A 22769-nucleotide genomic window follows, 5' to 3' on the forward strand; every position below is an offset into this window, starting at 1 on the left:
TCTAAAGTATTTGTTAGTACAACTTTTGTTAAAAAAATTGCACATAATTTATCCGTTGTATTATGAAATTGAGCTTTTTTCCCTCGAAATTATTTAATTTAATCAAACAAGTTATTTAAATTGACGAATAACAAAATTTTGAATTGAAACAAATTAGTTTTGGTTCGTTAATTATTAATTTATCTATTTACAAATCAAAAGGCGTGATCATGTTTATTTCCCTTTTTAAATTGGAATTTTAATTAATAGATCTTTTGGAATTAAGCTTCTATTATTATAAATCTAGTATAGAAATTCCGTTAAGAATATTCAATTTACAAAATATCATGTCTTTTCTTGTGTGGCCATAGCATAAACACAGAGGTAGATGACAATCAAGACAATGTAGTGGACCTAAGTCACGTGACACATACTTTAGAATAATTTTTTGAGATCTTTATAACTTGAATATAACATTAGAACAAATATTCCTTTCATTTTTTCACTATCTTCTTTTAAAAAAATATATATATATTTTTCAACTGGCATCTGATATCTATATTAGAGTTTGATTATTTCAGAGTCATATCGTGCAGGGCTCCATTTGAGGGGAAGCGCTCCCTATATATCAAGGACTTTTTTTTATACCAAAACTCGAACTCGAGACCTCTAGTTAAAGGAAGAACAACTTCACCATCTCATTTGCTAGATTTTGATCATATTGTGACCCAAATTAAAATATAAAATGAATGATAAAATTACTTTAAAAGTGATTTTGATATGTGTTAGTTAAAAATAATAATTTGATAATATAGTGACAAATTTCTTAGGATAGAAATAACGAAGCTCTAAATTGATGAGATTTTTCAATATTGAACTATTAACTATTTATATAAATTTATGTTTCTTTTATATTACACATTCGAGAATATCTAAGAAATCAAAAAAAGATCAATTCAATTATTGAAACAATCGACATATATTTTGATTTGATACATTTTTTTTTTATAAAACTATAATAGTTGATTTAATTCGACTTTGAGCAATAAAAAATAATTGTCAAACTAGCCACTAGTACACTCACAAACACACTTTTTGAATATATTTGAATTATATTTTTTCATTAACAGTCACTCAATTTTCATTGATTATTATACTACGTCATTAAATGTCATTTAATTTATCACGATTCATGTGTTACCTTCCAAAGATTTACGTGCTTATATTTTTTTCAAGTTATGATTAAAATATCAACCTAATTTGGTAACAATCATTATAAAAATTATAATTAAAATGTGGTAACGTTAGAAATTTTAAAAAATAAAATTAGTAATTTATCACAAAAAAAAAAAAGAGGAAGAATTTTCTCATTCAACATACCTTATATTCATATTGTTATATACTCATTTCTTTTAAACAACAATAGCTTTAATTTAGAAGTAGTTTACTAGTGCAAATTACTCCTAATCATTTTATCATGTGCTATTATTTGTTATTTGCTTTCATATATCCTTATAATAATCACCTATAAATCTCTTCTAATTCAAAATTACAACCTAGAAGAATAAGAGAATGAAGAGGGAGAAAAAAAAGGAAGAAAAAAGAAAATGGAGGAAAAAGATGCAATATATTATTTGGAGTATTGTATTTTTCTAATATATAATTTTTAACAATATTAACTTTTATATTACTCTAAAAAAACATTAACAGAGAAGAAAAAACACCTCTTAAATTTTGTTAATGTCATCTAAAAGACAGATAAAATATTATTCGTGTATATGTTTCCAATTAAAGAGTTCAGTACAGTAACTTAGGTTTGTTTTTCATTAGACTAGACAAATAAATTCGGTAGGAAATACTTCTCTTGTCCGACAATAATTGTCTATTATTAATTTGACGCACATGTTAGAGAAACAATAAATTAAATAATAGAGTAATTATATGTACTATATTATCGTTTGGATATATTAAATTTAATGTCTTGGGAAATATACTAGATATTGAATAATATTCAACCGTAAGAGTAAAACAAATATAAAAGAATAAGTTATTCTCCAAATTGAATAACTATTTTCAGTATAATGGACAAATAAAAATGGACGAAAAGAGTATGAATCTGAAAGTGATTTTGATTCTCCCATTTTAGCAGTATTTTGCGTTTTTTTCCCCTACAAATCTGAAATCTGCCTCTCCTTTAATACGTAACATCCTTGTGGATTACATTTGGGTGTCAATTCTAGTCAAAATTATCCCTATTTGTGTGTGTGTGGGGGGGGGGGGGGGGNGGGGGGGGGGGGAGATTACATTGATAAAAATAATGTCCATGGGAGTAGAGTCCAATCCAATTTTTGTATTGTCGGTTCAATTAATTAATTTATAATTTGTGAATATGCTAAATCGATAACCAAATCAATAAGATATTTACTGTCGATTTTTGATCCTTAATGATTCAATTTCAATTAAATGGATAAAAAAATGCTAAAAGCATATATATATATGTGTGTGTGTGTGTGAGAGAGAGAGAGAGAGAGTGGTCATAAAATAAAGGGAAAATTGTATAAAATAACAAACTATTAATTCAAATTAACTGTTATAGCCACAGTTTCATTTAATTATAATCCGTAACAAACAGTTTGCCACTCGCCTCTCTCCCCAAAAATCTCGCTCGCCACTCTCTTGCCTCTCTCATTTTATACAAACACAAATGTATAAATTCTGTTTGTGTTTGTATAAAGCGAGAGAAAATTGTATATACACAGACAAATACATCTCTCTTTATCCTATACACTTATAATTATGCAATACAAATCTTCCCCTGCCCAATACTCTTTTGCCTTTCTCTCTTTCTCGCTTTATACAAACACATATTACACAAAATACAAGGAAAACTTGTATAAAATAACAAACTATTGGTTCAAATTAAATGCTATAACCACTGTTTCATTTAATTCTAATTTGTAGCAAATAGTTTGCCACTCGCCTCTCTCCCCATAAATCTCGCTCGCCACTCTCCCTCGCCTCTCTCACTTTATACAAATACAAATGTATAAATTCTATTTGTATTTTGTATAAAACGAGAGAAAACTATATATACACATACAAATACATAATTCTTCGTCCTATACACTTCTAAATTATAATCATACAATACACATCTTCCCCTGCCCAAGTCTCTTTTGTCTTACTCTCTTTCTCACTTTATACAAACACAAATTATACATTGTATTTTGTATAATTTGTGTTTGTATAAAACGAAAGAGAGATTTGTATACAAATCTATCTGGATACAAAAATGCAATTACACATACATATACTGATTTATCTATAAATACATATAGTACACATATACGTATACGACTGAAAAGCACAACAAAAAAACATATATATAAAAATACAGTTACATAAACATATACATATTTTTATGTATAAATATACTAAAATATACAAATACAAATTTTTATGTATATGTATATCGAAATATACAGATTAATAACCATAACAAACATAATTTTTTTTTATGAAGCACAATTATGCAAACTATAGCTATAACATACAAATATAGTTTTTATGTTTGCTAAACCTAAAATTTACTCTAAAATAAAAATAGTAACAAGAATAAAAGTGCAATTTTTTTTTAATGGGTTCAACACTCTGGCAATCCCATTAGTGTATATTGATGATTTGTTGGGTTATCAATTTAGTCACTAATCAATATCATAACATCGAAAACTTGACAGATAAATCCAATAAATTTTTTTTACAAAACTATTTAAAAGCCATTAATCTAATAATCCATTATCAATAAATCATCAATGTTTTTCTGATAACTAATTACACATATCTCACTAGTTTAAGAGTTAATTACGTAGATTTGCACTAGTTTACAATATTATAAATCTTATCAGATTTTAAACTTCAGATACATGTATCTTTCATGTCTAGCAAGATAAGCTAGATGTAATTTATATTAGATATGTTGTATTTAAGTGGATTCACACATGCATGTATATGACTTTCTCACTCTCCTCTCTTCGTGTATCTAATATTTCAGTGTGATTCACATGTAGCTGAGATACATATTATCTCACTCGCCTCCCTCTTATCTCATTCGCTTCTCTTTCTCTCTCTATTTTAGTGTATTTGACATACGTATATCTAATATTAAAATTATTAATTGATAAAACAATATATAAATTATAAAGAAAAATTAATAAATACAATAGAAATGTTTATCTAATTTAATAGTATTAACCTAAGTAATGGAGTAATATGCTAAAAGGTATTTAAGGGACCGTTTGGATTATCAAAATCGAAACATTTCATTTTTCACCGAATAGGCGCGAAAACCAAAAAAATCCCGCAATTAATTCCCACCAACAGGCGGGAAACAAACATAAATCTAAAAATTTCCATAAAAAATTTAAATTCTACAAAAACAAACACGCGGCACAACTCTTCACTATCATCCCACTACCCACGACCCCACCCCCACCCACTATTTCATTTCTCCTCATTTTTAGGGTTTTTCATTGAATCTTCCTCTACAAGTTTCGGTATTTTCAGTTGAATCGGAGCAATGTCGGAGCCGATGATGATTGACGGTGTTGAGGAAGTGAAGATGGAAGTTGTTTCAGATCGATCAGTGAAGAAGACGATGAAGAGGAAGAGGGTTAGTTTGGTGATGGATAGTCCGGAGGAGAAAGCGGCGAAGATTGATGGGTTGGAAGTGGAAATGAAGGGGTTGGTTGAGTATTATAAGGAGGTTGTGGAGAAGAAAGTTGTGGAAGTTGAGGATTTGAAAGGGTTGGGGTTGAACTCGGTGATTGCTTGCATGTTGGAGGAGAGTAGTCTGTCGTTATCGAAATTGGTGGATGTGATTTTTGAGAAGATTAGTGATAGTGAGTGTAGTAGTAGTAAGGTTAGTGTGAAAAGTGCTGTGATTTTGGTTGGGCAAAGGATGCTTTACGGAATCCCAAATGCAGATGTTGATGTTTTGGAGGATGAATCTGAGTCGGCGCTTTGGTGTTGGGAGGTAAAAGTTTAAATTTTTTTAATTTGGGTTTACTAACTTATAGCAACTTTTGTATGGCCAGATTTTTTCGGTGTGTTTACATGAATGTTGACAATATGAATTGAAGCTTCGATCGATATTACTATTAGATTGTTTTGGCATGTGGGTATTTGATTATGGCAACATTTTGTGTTAATGGATGGAGGAAATGCTTGCTGTTGATTTTTAATTTGGTGTATTAATGTTGATTGTTGCTTCTAATGTTTAGATTGCATCCACTATGTTGTTTGATGTGTCAAATGAGTGTCTTGTTTCAGTAGCATATCTTCTTAGCTTTAATGACTATTCATTGATTAGATTTAATGCTGGTATGGAAATTTCTAGTAATCATGCATAGATATGCTAGTTACTCAATATTGCGAATTTAGTGAAGGGATTTGATTCTAGAAAGTGGAAATTTCTAGCAATCATTCATAGATATGCCTGTGTAATCTTCAAATTTTGGATACGCCTCTCCTTGAGTACATGCTATCCTTCTTAGACTAATTTGTAGGATTACACTTTATATGTTAACATTCATGAGTGATGGAGTAATTCGTGTCTCTTAGAACGGTTTGGATGTCTAAATTGAAATGATTCATTTTTTCCAACATACAGGCGTGAAAACTAGAATAAGCCCTTCAAATTATTCCCACCAACAGGCAGGAAATAAAAATAAATCTCAAAATTTACAAAACAAGCACGTGTCAGCACTCTTCTCTATCTCCCCACCGCCACCACTATTTCATTTTATCCTCATTTTTAAGGTTTTTGATTATATCTTCCTTTAGAGGTTTCCTAAATTGGTTCCAGAATCTGCGAGAACTTGCATTTTCAGTTGAATCGGAGCAATGTTGGAGCCGATGGTGATTGCCGGTGTGAATGAATATTGAATCTTTTACGGTTATCACTATTAGAGACATTTTGCTTTCCTAGTTTATTGATTTCTAGAATCTCTAGTGTTGTTTTGGCATGTGGGTGTTTCATTATAGTAACTCCTAGTGTTAATAGCTGGTGCAAATGATTGTTGTAGATTTCTCATTTTGTGTATTAATGTTGATTGTTGTTTCTAATGTTTAGATTGCATTCACTATGTTGTGTGATGTGTCAAAAGAGTGTCTTGTTTCAATAGTATATCTGCTAGCTTTAATGACAATTCAGCTTATTGCTCAGACTCTTCAAAGATGTTAATGGTTTGTGTCGGATTCTCCAAAAGTATTGTATTTTTGGAGAATCGGGCATTGGTGCGGCATTGAAAGTGAAGAGTGTATAACTTAGCTATTCATTGATTAGATTTAATGTTGATATGGAAATTTCTAGTAATCATTCATAGTTATGCTAGTCACTCAATATTGTACATGCTTCATCCTTTCAATCAGGTGATTGAACTTTTGCATGCGAATTTGGTGAATGAACTTGATTCTAGAAAGTGGAAACCCATATACACCTCTTTCCGCAATTTATTCATTCAATGTGTTCATGATACAGTTTTCTCTCATCTGTTTCAATCTACAATTTAGTATAAATAATGCTAATGCTAATGCAATTCCTTTATTTTATAGACACGAGACCTTAAATTGTTGCCCAAATCAGTCCGGGCTACTCTGAAGATTTGCCGGACTTGTCGGAAAAAAATCCATGAGAGAATTACTGCTGTCTCTGGTGAGTGAATACTAACAACCGTACATGTTAATCTGTTTGTGGTGAGGAAGGCATTGTATTGAGCTTGCAATATTTTGTGTACTTCATATATGGGTCTCATGCTAAGGTGTCCATATTCATTTATGACATAATTTGTGGTACTGCTGCTTCTAAACATTGACCTTTTGGTTTGCTTATATTATGGATACACTTGGTTAGGCTTTCAGCGAGGCTGAGCATTTCCAGTTGTGTAGCCACAAAAATTGAACTGAATATGGATGATTTAGAAACATGATCATATATTTGATTTTCTATTGGTTTACTCCACTATTCTTATCCATCTGATATCATGTGAATCAGAGTACATATCATTATTGATTTAATTCATTCATTGCAATTCTTTTAAGATATCCATTTGATATCATGTGAATAAGAGCTCATTCACTTGTTTCATTCAATGCAATTCCTTAAGATGTTTTTGGTCTAATGATTTCTGCTCATTCTATTTCCTAGATGGGAACATTTGTTGGTTGGTTTGTTTTGTATGTAAATCATTAACAAGTGAGTGGTCTATTTGGTAGTCTTCCAACAAGCTTAGAATTTTGATGAGCGGAAATATTTGTGTTTTGTCATTGTGGCAGCTTTATTGACTGCGCTAAAAAAGGTGGAAACTGATCAAAACTGCATCCAAGAACAGATGAAGGCTTCTGAAAAGCTTGGCAAAGTATTAAATGAGGCAGATATCCGCTTGTTAGTTGCAAACATGGAACAGAAAAATGGTGCTGAAGTGTATGCGATATCTATTTCTTCTCTAGTTTTGTTTTCCTGTATCCCTCCTCTTTCCAATTGTTTACTCAAATCTCTTTATTGATAAAAGGGCTGAGAAGTCAGTAAAACTGGAGGAGAAACTTTTGATCAAGCAGTTAGAGAGAAACAAACGAGAAGCTGAAAAAGAGAAGAAAAGGATGGAGCGTGAAATTGAGAAAGAAAAATTGAAAAGTGTGAGTCATTTGATTCAACCTGTTGGTTAAATGCTTGTTGCTGTTGGCATATCTTTAGAAGGGTGCTATTGGTGGTGTGATACTGATCATGGCTTTAAATAAGATCTTGATTGATCATTTTGATGGCTAAATCTCTCTGTGCAGGAAAAAGAGTTAAAACGGCTACAAAGTGAAGCAGAGAAAGAGGAAAAGCGGTTTGAGAAAGAAGAATCTAAACTGAAAAAACAGATGATGAAAGAACAAGAAGAAACTGAGAAAGATCGACGCCGCAAGGAAAAGGAAGAAGCTGAAGTTAAAAGGCAACTTACTTTACAAAAGCAAGCTTCAATTATGGAGCGCTTTCTCAAAAGAAGCAAAACTAACTCTTCTTCCCAGAATAACCAATCCTTAGATGAGCCCGCTTCTGATTTTACCCCTAGCAAGTGTGAAAAGATGCCTGGATCTGTTACTCTGTCAATGGACTCAGTCCTTACACAAAATGATGACTTTAATGCTGATGATATATGGAAGTTAGTTCTTTTTTGTTCTTTCATTTTAATATGGTGAATTAGTTTTTTTTTTCTTGATATTTATATAGATGTTGCTTGGGTTTACTTTACAGGTCACACTTAACTTCATGGCATTGCTTAGGTCGTTCTATTCTTTCAAAAGGAAAAGTTCATTGGGGAATCCGTCGAAAGCCCAAGACTAATGTAGTCAAGGAAATTAAGCTAACTGCCAGTAGAGGACTGACATGTGATGTTGAGGATAATACAGAGAAACTTGTTGATGGATGGGCTGAGCCTAGTAGTAATACCAGATCATGTAATGTCGGTGAGGTCAATGCTATTCCCTGTCGCCAGAAGGGCTTATTGAGGAGGCAATTGTTGCAGTTTGATAAGTGTCATAGACCTGCATTTTATGGTGTTTGGCCGAAGAAAAGGTGAGCTATGTTATGATTCGCGTGTTATGCAATTTGAAATTTTATTATAGACCAGATAAATCTCATAATTATTAATCTTATTAATGAACGAACCTTTAGGCTTTAGTACCTTTTTACTTCAGAAGCAGTATTTTGTTGCAAATCCAAATCCCAGTTTTGATTATAATGTGTTGGGGCATTTGATCTATTATTAACTAAGTTCTCTAGACTATGATTTAGTTGATTGTTTTCTTTCTTTGTTAAAGTTTCCAGTCATGAAATTCTCTTCAGTGTGAGAGAAGATTACACACTGTATGAGTGTGTATTTTTACAAACAGAACATACACAATGGTTTTGGTGCTAGGAAAGTTAACCCACAGCTCTTGCCTGTATGTGATTCTGGTATATATTAGAGTATTATTGGGTCTTCTTTCATCATAAGTTTTTCCTTCTAGCAATTGTAATGAAACGTTTTCTAGATGAATCTTTTCTTCTGATTTAGTGAGTATTTTCTTTTGGAGATGGCACTGGCTTCAGCTATTTTTGATGTGATTTAAATAAATTCAATCTCCATATTAAGCTGTGACAGTTTACTATTCCTTTCCACTTTTACTGATATTTTGACTTTTCACATCAGCCAAGTTGTTGGAGCACGTCACCCCCTTGCAATGGATCCAGACTTGGATTATGAGGTTGATAGTGACGAAGAATGGGAAGAGGTATGTTCTGATTATTGCCTGTAACATCTGTGAATCATGATGATTACTGACAATTGATTAAATTAGGAGGAACCTGGTGAAAGTCTGTCAGATTGTGATAAAGATGATAATGAATGCTTGGAGGAAGAATGTTCAAGAGGTGAAGATGAAGACGAAAGTGAAGATGGATTTTTGGTGCCAGATGGGTATCTCTCAGATGAAGAGGTATGCCAGTCTCCGATACCCACTTTTCATACGGAAATTACTGAATATTCCACACAGTATTGATAATACATTGTGAAATACAGACTGTTTATTTCCTTGGTTGATCAGTTTGTACTTTGCTGATTAGCCAATACTGTGAGCATGCAATAGCTGTGATTTAAAAATCTTAACCCCACTGATGATGTGATACATCTTCCTTAAAATTGTTTCTGCATAACTTGCATCTTATGTTCTTACCTGAATTATGATATCTATGAACCATCTATCATTTTCAATGAGTACTTTCTTGATCAATTTCCTTTGCTGCATGATTAGTAGTTGAATGGAATTCTTAAGGTCAGTTCATGATTCAAGTATAAATGACTGCACGAAGCTGAACATTTTCCATCTTGCTAAATAGCCTTGGCTTGGCTAGTTGTTAACTTGTGATGATTTTGGCCTTGACATACTGGTGGTATTTCAAATCTACAAAATAAGTGATACTCCTTTGTTCCATTTTATATGTTGTAATTTAATTGTGTTCATAGTCTTACTTGGTATTCTTGACATATAGTCAAGCATTTGAGATGTCACAACATGGAGAATACTTTTTTAAAAATTGGGACGGAGGGTTTTCTTGTGGTATTTGAGGGAACGTTATTTCACTACTTACATATAGTGGAAGCAGGCCAACCACTGCAACCTCTAACTGCAGCAGGAGATGTATATTTGTGGTAATAACATTAGTAATGAATAAGGCCTTTTCATTTTGTACATATAGCAGTGATTTTTTAGTGTTGCACCCGCAGTAACTGTAGCCCCCCTCCCTTTTTTTGCGAGAGAGATGAAGAGTTTTCCATGGATAAAATTTTAATTAATCCTTGTTTGTCAATCATAAAACATAGGTTTTCTTACTCTTGACTGCTGAAATCCTTGTTTGTCAATCAAAAAACATAGGTTTTCTTACTCGACTGCTGAGGTGCATGAATATGGCCCTTCCCAATAGGGAAAAAAAAGTAACAGAAAACTTAACATTTCTTTATGCGAGTACTTTTGAACTTGTTCACCTTTGGTCATGCAGGGTGTACAAGTTGACAAAGTGGAATCTCATGATGCAGAAGGGTCTACAATTTTGTCCAGTTCTGCACAAGAAGGGCCGAGTGAAGAGTTTGCGGTGTTGTTTCGGCAGCAAAAATATCTTCACAACTTGACTGAACAGGCTCTTAGGAAAAACAAGCCACTTATTATATTAAATCTTATGCATGAGAAAGCTCCCTTCTTATTGGCTGATGAACTAACTGGTAATGAGAAAGTTGAACAAATGTGCCTGGGGGGTTTGGCCATCTGTTCATTTCCTGGCTATTCATCTATTCCAATATCCACTTGTGATGATGTGATTGAGGGGGATTCTGAGCCTTGCCCATCAGGTAGCAAGGCAATTACCCCACAAATAGCATCTCCAGCTGCTCTAGCTGACTCAGATTTACCTCAAGTTGTAAGTTTTACCTTTCTTTTATCAACATTTCCCCCTCTTTCTGTGGAATGGTTTCTCTTACCAACCCAGTGCTGATTTCTTGCTTACAAGAGTTAATGTTATTATTTTCCTTCAGGTATCTGTTATTCAGTCGTGCTCACATGGTATAAACAAGGTGGTGGAGTCTTTACAACTTAAGTTCCCAAGTATTTCAAAGTCCCAACTGAAAAACAAGGTGCGGGAGATTGCAGAGTTTATTGATGGTAGATGGCAGGTGATTTTCGACATATCTCTTTTCTCAGTCTGGATTACTGTCAATGAATTTTGAGGATAAAATTTATTTTCATTAAGTAGATCTCTGCAATCTGAAGGGTATATAAGATTTGCCAAAAGATTCAGTTTGTAGGATAATCCATAAAGAATCACATCCAATATTGTGTACCAGATGATAGCAGTCCTTACTCTTACGGATTGACTGCAGAAGCAGTACAGTCCATGAAAGTTTATGGCAAAGCTAGTAAACCGTTCTAGTTTCTCATACACAAATTAGAAGTGTAAACAGATCTCTCAGCTTTGTTCTTTGGTAGTCCATTGGTGTCCTGTTATAGTTTTCTTTTGTGTCATGCCCCTCTTTCTACGTTAATCTTATCTGATTTATTAGTCTGAATTTTCTAAGCAGCAGATTCATGTTATTTTCTTTGAATAGTTTCATTTCTTGTTGTGGGTTATTGTCCCAATCCAGGAAGATTTTACTCATACTGCATTTTTCTGGTTTTTGCAGGTTAGAAAGGATGTTCTTGTGAACCTTGGATTATCAATATCACCTGGTATGAGCATCTCATGTACTATTGCACTTATTTCTACCTTTTGGATTCTGCTAACTTTTGATTATTTACAGAAAAAGTTAGCAGGACAAAGAGCATTGCTACATTCTTTTCCAAGAGATGTTTGCCACCTTCTGGAAAGACCATCAATCTGCATGAAACTTCCCCACAACCATGCCAGAAGACTTCTTCTTCAGTTTCTATCCAGCCACAACAAGACTGCACATACAACCATGAATGAGAATCTCGACTCTGTTAAATCTTTTTGGCCCTTTAGTTCTCAAGTCTTTCTTATTTTCGATATAATAGATGCCTGCTCATGTACACCAGGCTTTGTAGCTTTCATATACTGGTCAAATTTTCTAATTTGAGAAAATCAAATATCCTTCATAAAGGAAGATGATGACTAGAATGTGTTTTCTTAATTGACTTTACTGTGTATGTATATATCACCTAGTAATCCTGTATCACATGGTTATGAATTTCTGTTCTTATGTATCCTGTTTGTTTGATCTTGGTTTCTATTTATCAGTTTTATGTTTTATTGCTTTAAATTACTGAACAAATCTACATGTACAAAATGAAAAAGAAAAGAAACTCTACAATTGATAATCATATCCTATTAGTATCTTAAAACTTGTTTGGATGGTTCATTAGAAGTCTTGGTAAGGAGTGTTATCTCTTGAATGAGGCATTATCGGAGTATATAATTAATCAATCAATTGTGAAGTTAAATTTTTTGTTTACTCTTTATTTATATGCATGTGAGATAATAGATAATTAATTTAAGTTGATATTGATTACAAAAAATTAACAATTCATATTAAAAATATTAGAAACATTGAGTTCAAATGAATTTGATACCACAATACTACATTAAGATTAGAAGCACTATTAGTTTAAAAAATAATTTAATAATTAAGTGATACACAATGAGAGAAAAATCTGAACTACTTTGATTTGAAAAAGATTTTTGTAAAAAAAATTGTTTTTAACCACCATACAAAATTAGTTAGTCAATGATAATACAAAAAAAATAAAACCACCTAAGTGTATTGACTTTATATAATACCCACGGGTATTAAATTGTTTAGTTTAGAATCCCGGTTTTGTCCAAAGTTAAAAAAGATTTATATATTAATTAAAAAATATAAAAAAAAAATTTGCCAACTAGCGTTACGTGTGCATTCGTGTTTTTCAGTGTGGTCAACATCGAGCATTTCAAGCAACGAGACTTACACCTATTTGTTAGCAAAAAAACAACAAAAGTATGCACTCTCTTACGTACACACAATGATCACTAAGAATTGTCATAATTGTTTAATTAGAGATTTCAAATTCGAATTTTAAGTAGTTTTTTCTTGATTAGAAGCATTTGTTCTTAATTATTTATCAGATTTCAATATAAATATTGAAAAACATAGTTAGAATAATAAGAGAACCTTAAACATATATAAAAAATTTGATAGGAAATGTTTTTCCTTACTTATGTCTTATATGATTAGCGTATGAATTATAATCAAAACTTTAATGCGGATATCAAGTACCGAATTATAAACTAAAAAACAAAGCCAAACGAACCAGAAAGCCTTAACTCTTAGGTATTAATCCTCTTTTTAATTTGTTTATCTTTTATTTTTAGCCTGTTCTAAAAAAATGTCTCTTTTCCTTTTTAGCAACTCTTTAGTTTCAATTTTCTATGTTATATATTTAAAACCACAAGATTAAAAACATTGATATATTTGGTATACAAATAATCTCTTTTACTTTCTCAAACATCGTGCTAAGTCAAAATATGATAAACAAATTGAAGCATAGCGAGTAAAAAAGATATTGGTATCTAATAGAAAATAATTCTCCTTAATTATATCAGTTGAGTTCTCAGATAATCACTCAACTAGCAACTATTATCTCGGAAGGTTAGTAAGAATTGAAATCAAGAAAAAAAAATCTATTAGTTGAGTTATCACATGAGAAATCATTTTTATGCAGGTGTAAATCTTGATTAGTCGGATCTCTAATACGAACCCCGAAATGACAAAAATGGCATTTGAGTAATTTTCCTCAAGTTGAAGGTTAATTTAGTTTCATTTCCAGTTGGGTTTTGTCGACTTATAAGGCTTATATATTTGGCTATTTGTTCCGTTTCTCTCTCTCCACCTTAAACTCAACTAGTGTACAGTGATCACAACGAAATTGCTCAGGCGAAATAGTCGAGGTGAAAAACAGAGCATCAACAATGGCACTGAATGTCAATGGGATGTCGTTAAAATCTCACAAAATGTTACCATTTCCTTGTTCTTCAGCCAGATCTCAGCGAGTTGTCATGGCTTCAACCATTCATCGACCTTCTGTGTGAGTATTTTTTGCTTCTTTGTTTTCAGTTTTGAGCTGATGGGTGTCGCTCAATGTGGTTAGTTTTCCATTTTTTTTATTTTTGGGGAAGTGGGTCGGTTTTGGTTTATTGGTTTTGTTTGTGTGATTTGAGTTTTAGCTACATTGGGTGTGTTTCAGTTTTGAATTTGATGAAATGGGTATCTCTCAATGTGGGGTGTTTGTCGGTTTCGTTTTGTTTCATTTGTGTTTTGTTGTTTCAAGGCTTTTAGACTTGATTGTTAGCTACACTGGGTGTATTTCATTTGAATTTGGAGAGAATGGGTATCTCTCAATGTGGTTTGTTTTTCATTCTTTTGATTTGTGATGTGATTTGAGTTTTAGCTACATTGGGTTTGTTCAATTTTGAATTTTGAAAAATGTTTGTATCATGGGAAATGGGTATCTCTCCATTTGGTTTTTGTTTAATTGTTTCATCTTCTTTTGATCATAGGGGAAGTGAATCAGTTTCGATTTAGTTTCATTTATGTTCTGTTGTTTCAAGGCTTTAGTTATGACTTTACTGATAGAGCTATACTGGGTGCATTTCAAATGGGTATCTCTCAATGTGGTTTGTTTTTCATTCTTTTGATTTGTGATGTGATTTGAGTTTTAGCTATATTGGGTTTGTTTCAATTTTAAATTTTGAAAATGTTTGTATCATGGGAAATGGGTATCTCTCCATTTGGTTTTTGTTTAATTGTTTCATCTTCTTTTGATCATAGGGGAAGTGAATCAGTTTCGATTTAGTTTCATTTATGTTCTGTTGTTTCAAGGCTTTAGTTATGACTTTACTGATAGAGCTATACTGGGTGCATTTCATTTGTATCATGGAAAATGGGTATCTCCCAATGTGGTTTGTTTCCCCCTTGTTTTGATTCGGTGGGAAATGGGTCGGTTTCGTTTTGGCTTATTATTGTTTTGTTGTTTCAAGTAACTAGTGTTTATGGCTTGATTTTTAGCTAGACTGGGTGCATTTTCATATGAAGGAAAAGAGTTTGTATCATGGAAAATGATTTTATAAGGATTTTTTGATTTCTCTCTGCCAACCTGCATTTTTCTGGTGTGTGTTTGTGATTGTAATTTTGGTTTTCTTGTATCTATTGATTGGATTGGTGAATGGTGGTAGTTGTTGGTGTTAAGGAAGCTCTTATCAAGAAATATTTAAGATAAATTTTTTACCTTTTTTCTAAATTGGGAAATGGTGTCTTGTTCTGCTTTATGTGTTGCTTAGTTTGTTACATGGTTTTTATCTTGCTATCTGTCTTCTTTTCTTTTCGTCTAATTATTCATCGCATCGTTGATTTCTAGGAATTTCCTGGTTAATCAAGTATCCTGTTTTACTGCCTTTTAAAATGTCTTTTTTGGATAGTGATGTATGTTCTAATCATAACAAAATCAATGTGTTTTGATTGTTGTATGTATGGATCTGTGATTTTTTCCTTCTATTTGATTTTTGCTTCAAATATCTCTCCAATGATTTTCTTTTTTTGTAAATTCTTCCTTAAGTTTAGTTTAGTTTTGCTTTAGATTTTGTTGGTTTACTAGTTGTGTAAATGCATCCAGTGCTTGTCTTTTTCTTTTGTTTAAATGATATCTATTCAGAAAGGTCCTAAAGGGAAGTCCTATTTGGTGTTTTTTTTTGGGATGGGGGGTGTCCAGGAATTGTACATTTTACCAACTGTGGTTGAGAATTAGGTCTTGCCGTGGTGCTCTGTATTTAATTGTCAATTTTTTGCTTAAAGTCAATGTTTCCAATAATAGTTATGTGCACTGTTCTTTTCTTGTTTGCCAGTAGGTGTAGCTGTTTGGTATTGCTCAGCTTCTTTGATTGTTATGGAATTGGTTGGCAGTTGGCACTTGTAACTTCTGTTTGTTAGAAGCTAACTTAAATTTTGTATATTTCTATTGCTTGAGTTTCTGCATACTTGTATAAAGTATAAACTAATACAATTTATAGGTGATTGTGCTTAGTTCTATTGTTTGAGTGATGGTTAATCTCGTTTGGTGATATAGGATTGCATACTTCACCAAACAATTAATAATTCAGATATCTAGGCTGAGTCTTCCAATGTTACGATGGACTAAATATATAGGCTCAGTCTTTCAGGTCATATATTTCTCTCTTTCGACAAATATATGCCCCTGTTATTTATCTTGGAAAATAAATTTTATAATAAATTATTGGTCCTGTCTTCCGTCATTTTTCCTGTCAAAATCTGCACACTGCAGTATTATGATACTATCTCTGTTAGATGTTTCTTTGTGAGGGAAAACTTGATTTAGAAGAATCCTTTCTCTATGAATGGAACTTTGACGACACTTGCTCTGTAGTTAGCACCACATCATAAATGTATGAACAAGGGGAATAATAAAGGTTGGCAAATTGTCATGTCAGGAATACCTTTTTATGCTTTAAGTTTGGCTTTTTAAGCTTTAAGTTTACCTTCCTCCTTAACTGTTATTTTTAAGTTATAGCTCATGAGGTCTTCAAAGTGAACAGTTTTGAACCTAAGTCTGCTTCTGCTAATTACAGGGAAGTTGGAAGTGTGAAGAAGGCATTCACTCCTCCACAAGAGGTGCATGTTCAAGTAACCCATTCCATGCCACCAGAAAAGATTGAAGTTTTTGATTCTCTGCGCGATTGGGCTGCACAGAATCTCCTGGTGCACCTAAAACCTGTCGAGAAGTGTTGGCAGCCTACTGATTTTCTTCCTGATCCTGCTTCCGAGGGGTTTGATGAGCAGGTCAAGGAGCTAAGGGAAAGGTGTAAGGAAATTCCTGACGACTACTTTATTGTATTAATTGGGGATATGATCACAGAGGAGGCCCTTCCAACTTATCAGACCATGATAAACACCCTGGATGGTGTTCGTGATGAAACTGGCGCCAGCCTTACTCCCTGGGCTATTTGGACTAGGGCATGGACAGCGGAGGAAAATAGGCATGGTGATCTTCTCAACAAATATCTTTATCTTTCCGGAAGAGTTGATATGAAGCAAATTGAAAAGACAATCCAGTACCTAATTGGTTCTGGGATGGTAAGATTTTACCACACCTTACGTTATCAATTAAGTGTTATATTGTTAGTATAAGCTTACAGGATTAAATTCCAAAGATTTCATATGGAGTGAAATCATTACATGCTAAAAAATAGATATGCTGATGTTTATAATAAACAGTGCAGCTTTAAGCAAGTGTTATACTGTGTGTGGTATCTACCTCCCATGCTTTCATAAGCTTTCTGATTTTTCTCCAGAGTTGGTTTGTATGGTTACAGATGTCAAATTATGAAAAGCTCCTGATCCTATATTTTGCATGCACACCATATATGATGTGCATGCTAAGCTCTCGATTATCAAGCCTTTCTCGTTTTCCTGGGAGAGGGGATAGAAGTAAAAAAAAATGTATTACCTGATGCTGCTAAGTTTCATTAATTGCTAGATTGAGTTACACCTTTTTTATTGGACTCTTTATGTAGTTCAGTATACTTTAGTTCTTCATTTTCTTGTATATGATATTTCCTTCAACCTCATTGACTACTTGCTAGCAATCTAAATATGGTGACACATTTGAAATTTGAAGAAGCAATCTGTCAGGTTGTAGTTTTGCTTACCTAGCCCATTGTATCCGTTGTGTACTCTCTATAGAGTTGAAATGCAACTATAGTGTACTATAGCTTTGGTGCCACATTTTGTGGGTACATTAGCTACAGCCTACGTGTTTATAACTGTTCATTCCATGAAAATAGAAATCTTGAGATTTTATCTTGTTATATAATCATCCATCTATACTCAATTTGGTTTGTACTTCCATGCACTCTTATATTTCCAGGATCCTCGCACGGAAAACAACCCCTATCTAGGTTTCGTCTACACTTCTTTCCAAGAAAGGGCTACCTTTGTTTCACATGGAAACACAGCTAGGCTCGCCAAGGAGCATGGGGATATGAAACTAGCACAAATATGTGGTTCAATTGCTGCAGACGAGAAGCGCCATGAAACTGCATATACCAAGATCGTGGAGAAGCTACTCGAGGTTGATCCTGATGGCGCCATATTGGCTATTGGTGACATGATGAGGAAAAAAATCTCAATGCCTGCTCATCTGATGTATGATGGCAGGGATGACAACCTCTTTGAACACTTCTCTGCTGTAGCTCAACGGCTTGGTGTATACACTGCCAAGGACTATGCAGATATTCTGGAATTCCTGGTGGGGAGATGGGAAGTAGAAAAATTAACTGGTCTTTCCAGTGAAGGACGCAGAGCACAAGATTATGTATGTGGACTGGCTCCGCGGATTAGAAAATTGGAGGAGAGAGCACAGGCAAGGGCCAAGCAGCGAAGTCCCGTTCCTTTCAGCTGGATTTTTGGTAAAGAGATTAAGATATGAATGCACTTGTGTTGGAGGGCAATGCCATATTACTTTCTGATCATTAAATTTGCCATAAATTTATGTTAAGAAACTTTAAGGGTATGATATGAAGTCTGTGCAGGGTGGTTGAAGCTACTTCACTAGCGTATTGGTTTTCTTTTTGCAATTGTGTTTAGGCCATAGGGAAAAACATAGTTCTTAGCAATAAAGATGAACCTTTTGGTACCCTTTTTCTTTTTTTCTTTTCAAGTCAAGATTATGCATTATATATATGACTTATTAGATGGATGAACTATATGACTTACTAAATGGCAATTAGCCAATTAACAATTCAAGGCTACTTTAACATTTTAAAGAGGTTTATACATATTTAATTGTGTTAGAGAGTTTAGGGTTTTTCTTTTACAACATTCTTTCACTTGTGATAATTTACTATTAGGATTTATGAGTTTGTAAACACTTTTACCTTAAGATTTTAAATTGAAGTGCTTTAATTTATTGGTATGTTAATATAAGGGTGGAGTAGAAGTGAAGCTTGATGCATATGTCATTCAAAAGAAAGGAAGATCAAGTATCTTGGGTCTATTATTCAAGGAATGGACAAAGTGATGATAATGTCACACATCGTATTGATGCAGAGTGGATTAAATGTAGGTTCGTATCTGAAGTATTGTGTGATGAGAAGATGCCATCAAAACTCAAAGACAAGTTCTGCAGAGTGGTGGTTAGAGTATAGGGCGGAGTGTTGGCGAGTCAAGAACTCTTACGTTCACAAGATTAAAATTGCGGAAATGAAAATGTTGTGGTGGATATGTCGGAATACTATGAGAGATTCGATTAAGAATGAAAATATCCGAAATAAGATAGGAGTGGTCTTAATGAAGGACACGATGCAGGAAGCGAGACTGTGATGGTTCAAGCATATGCCTTAAAAATCGTGGGACTATGGGCTAATACATACGAAAAACCAAGAAAGTTGCGTAAATTCTAAAAGTTGGCTCGTAAATGCGAAAATATGCCTTATAAATGGTCGGACTATACGCAATGCTTTCCCAATTCACTACAGAGGTCCTCATAAAGTATTTTCAGAAATTTTATTGGGTCCTCCAAGGTGCCAAATTCATGGGCTAATACACACGAAAAATAAATAAAGTTGCGTAATTCCTAAAAGTTGGCTCGTAAATGTGAAAATATACCTTAAAAAATGGTGAGACTATACACAATGCTTCCCCAACTCATTAAGGAGGTCCTCATAAAGTTTTTTTAGAATTTGTTTTTTGGGTGCTTCAAGGCGCCAAATCCATAGGCTAAAATGCACAAGAAAAACCAGGAAAGTCGCGTAATTCTTAAAAGTTAGGTCGTAAATGAGAAAATATGCCTTAAAAAATGGTGGGACTATACACAATGCTTCCTCAACTAATCACAGAGGTCCTCATAAAGTTTTTTCAGAATACTCTTTTGGGTACTCCAAGTGCCAGATCCATGGGTTAATACACACGAAAAATCAAGAAAGTCACGTCATTTCTAAAATTTGGCTCGTAAATATGAAAATATACCTTAAAAAATGGTGGAACTATACGCTATGCTTCCCCAACTCATTATAGAAGTCCTCATAAATGTTTTTTAGAAATTTATTTTGGGTGCTCCAAGGCGCTAGATCCATGAACTAATACACACGAAAAATAACGAAAGTCGCATAATTTCTAAAAGTTGGCTCGTAAATGTGAAAATATACCTTAAAAAATGGTAAGATTATACACAATGCTTCCCCAACTCATTATGGAGGTGCTCATAAATTTTTTTAAGAATTATTTTTTAGTGCTCTAAGGCGCCAGATCAATTGGCTAAATACACACGAAAAATCAAAAAAGTCGCGTAATTTCTAAAAGTTGGCTCGTAAATGTGAAAATATGCCTTAAAAATGGTGGGACTATACACAATGCTTCTCCAACTCATTACATAGGTCATCATAAAAATTTTTTTTGAATATTTTTTGGGTGTTCCAAGGCCCAAGAACCATGGGCTAATACACACGAAAATCAAGAAAGTCGCGTAATTTCTAAAAGATTGCTCGTAAATGCGAAAATATTCCTTAAAAATAGTGGGTCTATATGCAATGCTTTCCCAACTCATTATGGAGGTCCTCACAAAGATTTTTCAATTTTTTTAGCGCCCCAAGGCGCCAGATTCGTGGGCTAATACACACGAAAAATCAAGAAAGTTGTGTAATTCCTAAAAGTTGGCTCGTAAATACAAAAATATGCCTTAAAAATGGTGGGACTATACGCAATACTTCCCCAACTCATTTCGGAAGTCCTCATAAAGTTTTTTCAGAATTTTTTTCGTGCTCTAAGGTACCAGATCCATGGGCTAACACAAGAAAAAAAAAGTCAGGTAATTTCTAAAAGTTGGCTCATAAATGCAAAAATATGTTATAAAAAATGGCATGACTGTATGATACTTCCCCAACTCATTACATAGATCCTCATAAAGTTTTTTCAAAAAAAACTTTAGCTGCTTCAAGGCTCCAGATCCATGGGCCAATACTTACGAAAAATCAAGAAAGTCTCATAAATCCTAAAAATTGGTTCGTAAATGCGAAAATATGCCTTAAATAAATTATGGGACTATACACAATGTTTCCTCAACTCATTATGGAGGTCTTTCTAAAGTTTTTTAGAATTTTTTTTTGGTGTGCTCCAAGGCGCATAATCCATGGGCTAATAGTAATACACACGAAAAACCAAGAAAGTCGCGTAATTCCTAAAAGTTGGCTTGTAAATGCAAAAATATTCCTTGATAAAATGGGGGAACTATACGCAATGTTTTCCCAGCTCACTACGACGGTCCTCATAAAGTTTTTAAAGAAGTTTCTTTTGGGTGCTCCAAGGCAACATATTCATGGGTTAATATACACGAAAATCAAGAATGTCGGGTAGTTACTAAAAATTGGCTCGTAAATGCAAAAATATGCATTAAAAATGATGGGACTATACTCAATGCTTTCCCAACTCATTACATAAGTCCTCATAACGTTTTTTCAAATTTTTTTTTGAGTGCTCCAAAGTTTCAGATCCATGAGCTAATATACACGAAAAACCACGAAAGTCGCGTAATTCCTAAAAGTTGACTTGTAAATGTGAAAATATGGCATAAAAATGGTGGGACTATACGCAATACTTCCCTAACTCATTACAAAGATCATCACAAAGTTTTTCAGAAAAATGTTTTGGGTGCGGTGCTCCAAGGCGCCAGATCCATGAGCTAATACACACAAAAAATCAAAGGTCGCGTAATTCCTAAAAATTGGCTCGTAAATGTAAAAATATGCCTTAAAAAATGGTGGGACTATACACAATGTTTCTTCAACTCATTACAGAGATTATCATAATATTTTTTCAGAATTATTTTTAGGTGTTTAATGACCCAAAATCCATGAGCTAATACACATGAAAGATAAAAAAAAAGTCGCGTAATTCCTGAAAATTGACCCGTGAATCCGAAAATATGCATTAAAAAAGGGTCAGACTATATGCAATGCTTCCCCAACTCATTACGACATTCCTTATAAAGTTTTTTCAAAACAAATTTTGGGTGCTCCAAAGCGCCAAAAACATGGGCTAATACACACGAAAATTCAAGAAAGTCGCGTAATTCATAAAAGTTGGTTTGGTGAAACTATACACAATGCTTTCCCAACTCATTACAGAGGTTCTCATAAAGTTTTTTCATAAATATTTTTTGGGTGCTCCAAGACGCGGGATCAATGGGCTAATATATATGAAAAATAAAGAAAGTCGCAGAATTACTAAGAGTGTCTCGTAAATTTGAAAATATGCCTTTAAAAAATGGTAGGACTATACACAATGCTTCCCCAACTCATTAAGGAGGTCCTTACAAAAAAAAATTCAGAATTTTTTTTCGGGTGATCCAAGTCACCAGATCCATGGGTTAATACACACGAAAAACTAAGAAAATCGCGTAATTTCTAAACGTTGGTTCGTAAATGCAAATATATGCCTAAAAAATGGTGCGACTATACACAATCCTTCCCCAACTCATTACGGAGGTCCTCATAATTTTTTTTAAAAAAAAATTATTTGCTCTAAGGCGCCTGATTCATAGGTTAATACACACGAACAATCAAAACAATCGTGTAATTTTCAAAAGTTGGCGCGTCAATACAAAAATATGTCATAAAAAATTGTGGGACTATACGCATGCTTTCCCAACTAATTACAGAGGTC

At 33.4% G+C, this 22769-nt stretch overlaps 2 protein-coding genes across 2 annotated transcripts; both read left to right on the top strand.

Annotated features, from left to right (window-relative positions):
- The first annotated feature begins 4459 nt into the window (after window positions 1–4459).
- LOC125845225 (chromatin assembly factor 1 subunit FAS1) lies at window positions 4460–12266 on the top strand. The gene is made up of 12 exons (XM_049524689.1): window positions 4460–5011; window positions 6592–6691; window positions 7312–7459; window positions 7548–7671; window positions 7816–8180; window positions 8273–8593; window positions 9210–9291; window positions 9358–9495; window positions 10556–10969; window positions 11085–11222; window positions 11730–11775; window positions 11847–12266. The coding sequence occupies exons 1-12, from the start codon at window positions 4556–4558 to the stop codon at window positions 12011–12013; spliced, it is 2499 nt and encodes an 832-aa protein (XP_049380646.1). The 5' UTR covers window positions 4460–4555; the 3' UTR covers window positions 12014–12266.
- A 1622-nt stretch (window positions 12267–13888) lies between these two features.
- Window positions 13889–18747, top strand: LOC125845228 (stearoyl-[acyl-carrier-protein] 9-desaturase, chloroplastic). The gene is made up of 3 exons (XM_049524693.1): window positions 13889–14127; window positions 16682–17186; window positions 17980–18747. Exons 1-3 carry the CDS (start codon window positions 14012–14014, stop codon window positions 18538–18540), a joined length of 1182 nt encoding a protein of 393 aa, XP_049380650.1. The 5' UTR covers window positions 13889–14011; the 3' UTR covers window positions 18541–18747.
- The last annotated feature ends 4022 nt before the right edge of the window (window positions 18748–22769 follow it).

The sequence above is a fragment of the Solanum stenotomum genome, chromosome 11 (genome assembly GCF_019186545.1).
Source record: "Solanum stenotomum isolate F172 chromosome 11, ASM1918654v1, whole genome shotgun sequence".
Taxonomy (NCBI): domain Eukaryota; kingdom Viridiplantae; phylum Streptophyta; class Magnoliopsida; order Solanales; family Solanaceae; genus Solanum; species Solanum stenotomum.

Bases quoted from the DNA above. Each gene is read 5' to 3' on its own strand.
- LOC125845228 (XM_049524693.1), top strand. From the start codon at position 14,012: ATGGCACTGAATGTCAATGGGATGTCGTTAAAATCTCACAAAATGTTA. The intron at 14,128-16,681 runs GTGAGTATTTTT...TGCTAATTACAG, and splicing joins ACCATTCATCGACCTTCTGT to GGAAGTTGGAAGTGTGAAGA. The intron at 17,187-17,979 runs GTAAGATTTTAC...TTATATTTCCAG, and splicing joins ACCTAATTGGTTCTGGGATG to GATCCTCGCACGGAAAACAA.
- LOC125845225 (XM_049524689.1), top strand. From the start codon at position 4,556: ATGTCGGAGCCGATGATGATTGACGGTGTTGAGGAAGTGAAGATGGAA. The intron at 7,460-7,547 runs GTATGCGATATC...TATTGATAAAAG, and splicing joins CAGAAAAATGGTGCTGAAGT to GGCTGAGAAGTCAGTAAAAC. The intron at 9,292-9,357 runs GTATGTTCTGAT...TGATTAAATTAG, and splicing joins GTGACGAAGAATGGGAAGAG to GAGGAACCTGGTGAAAGTCT.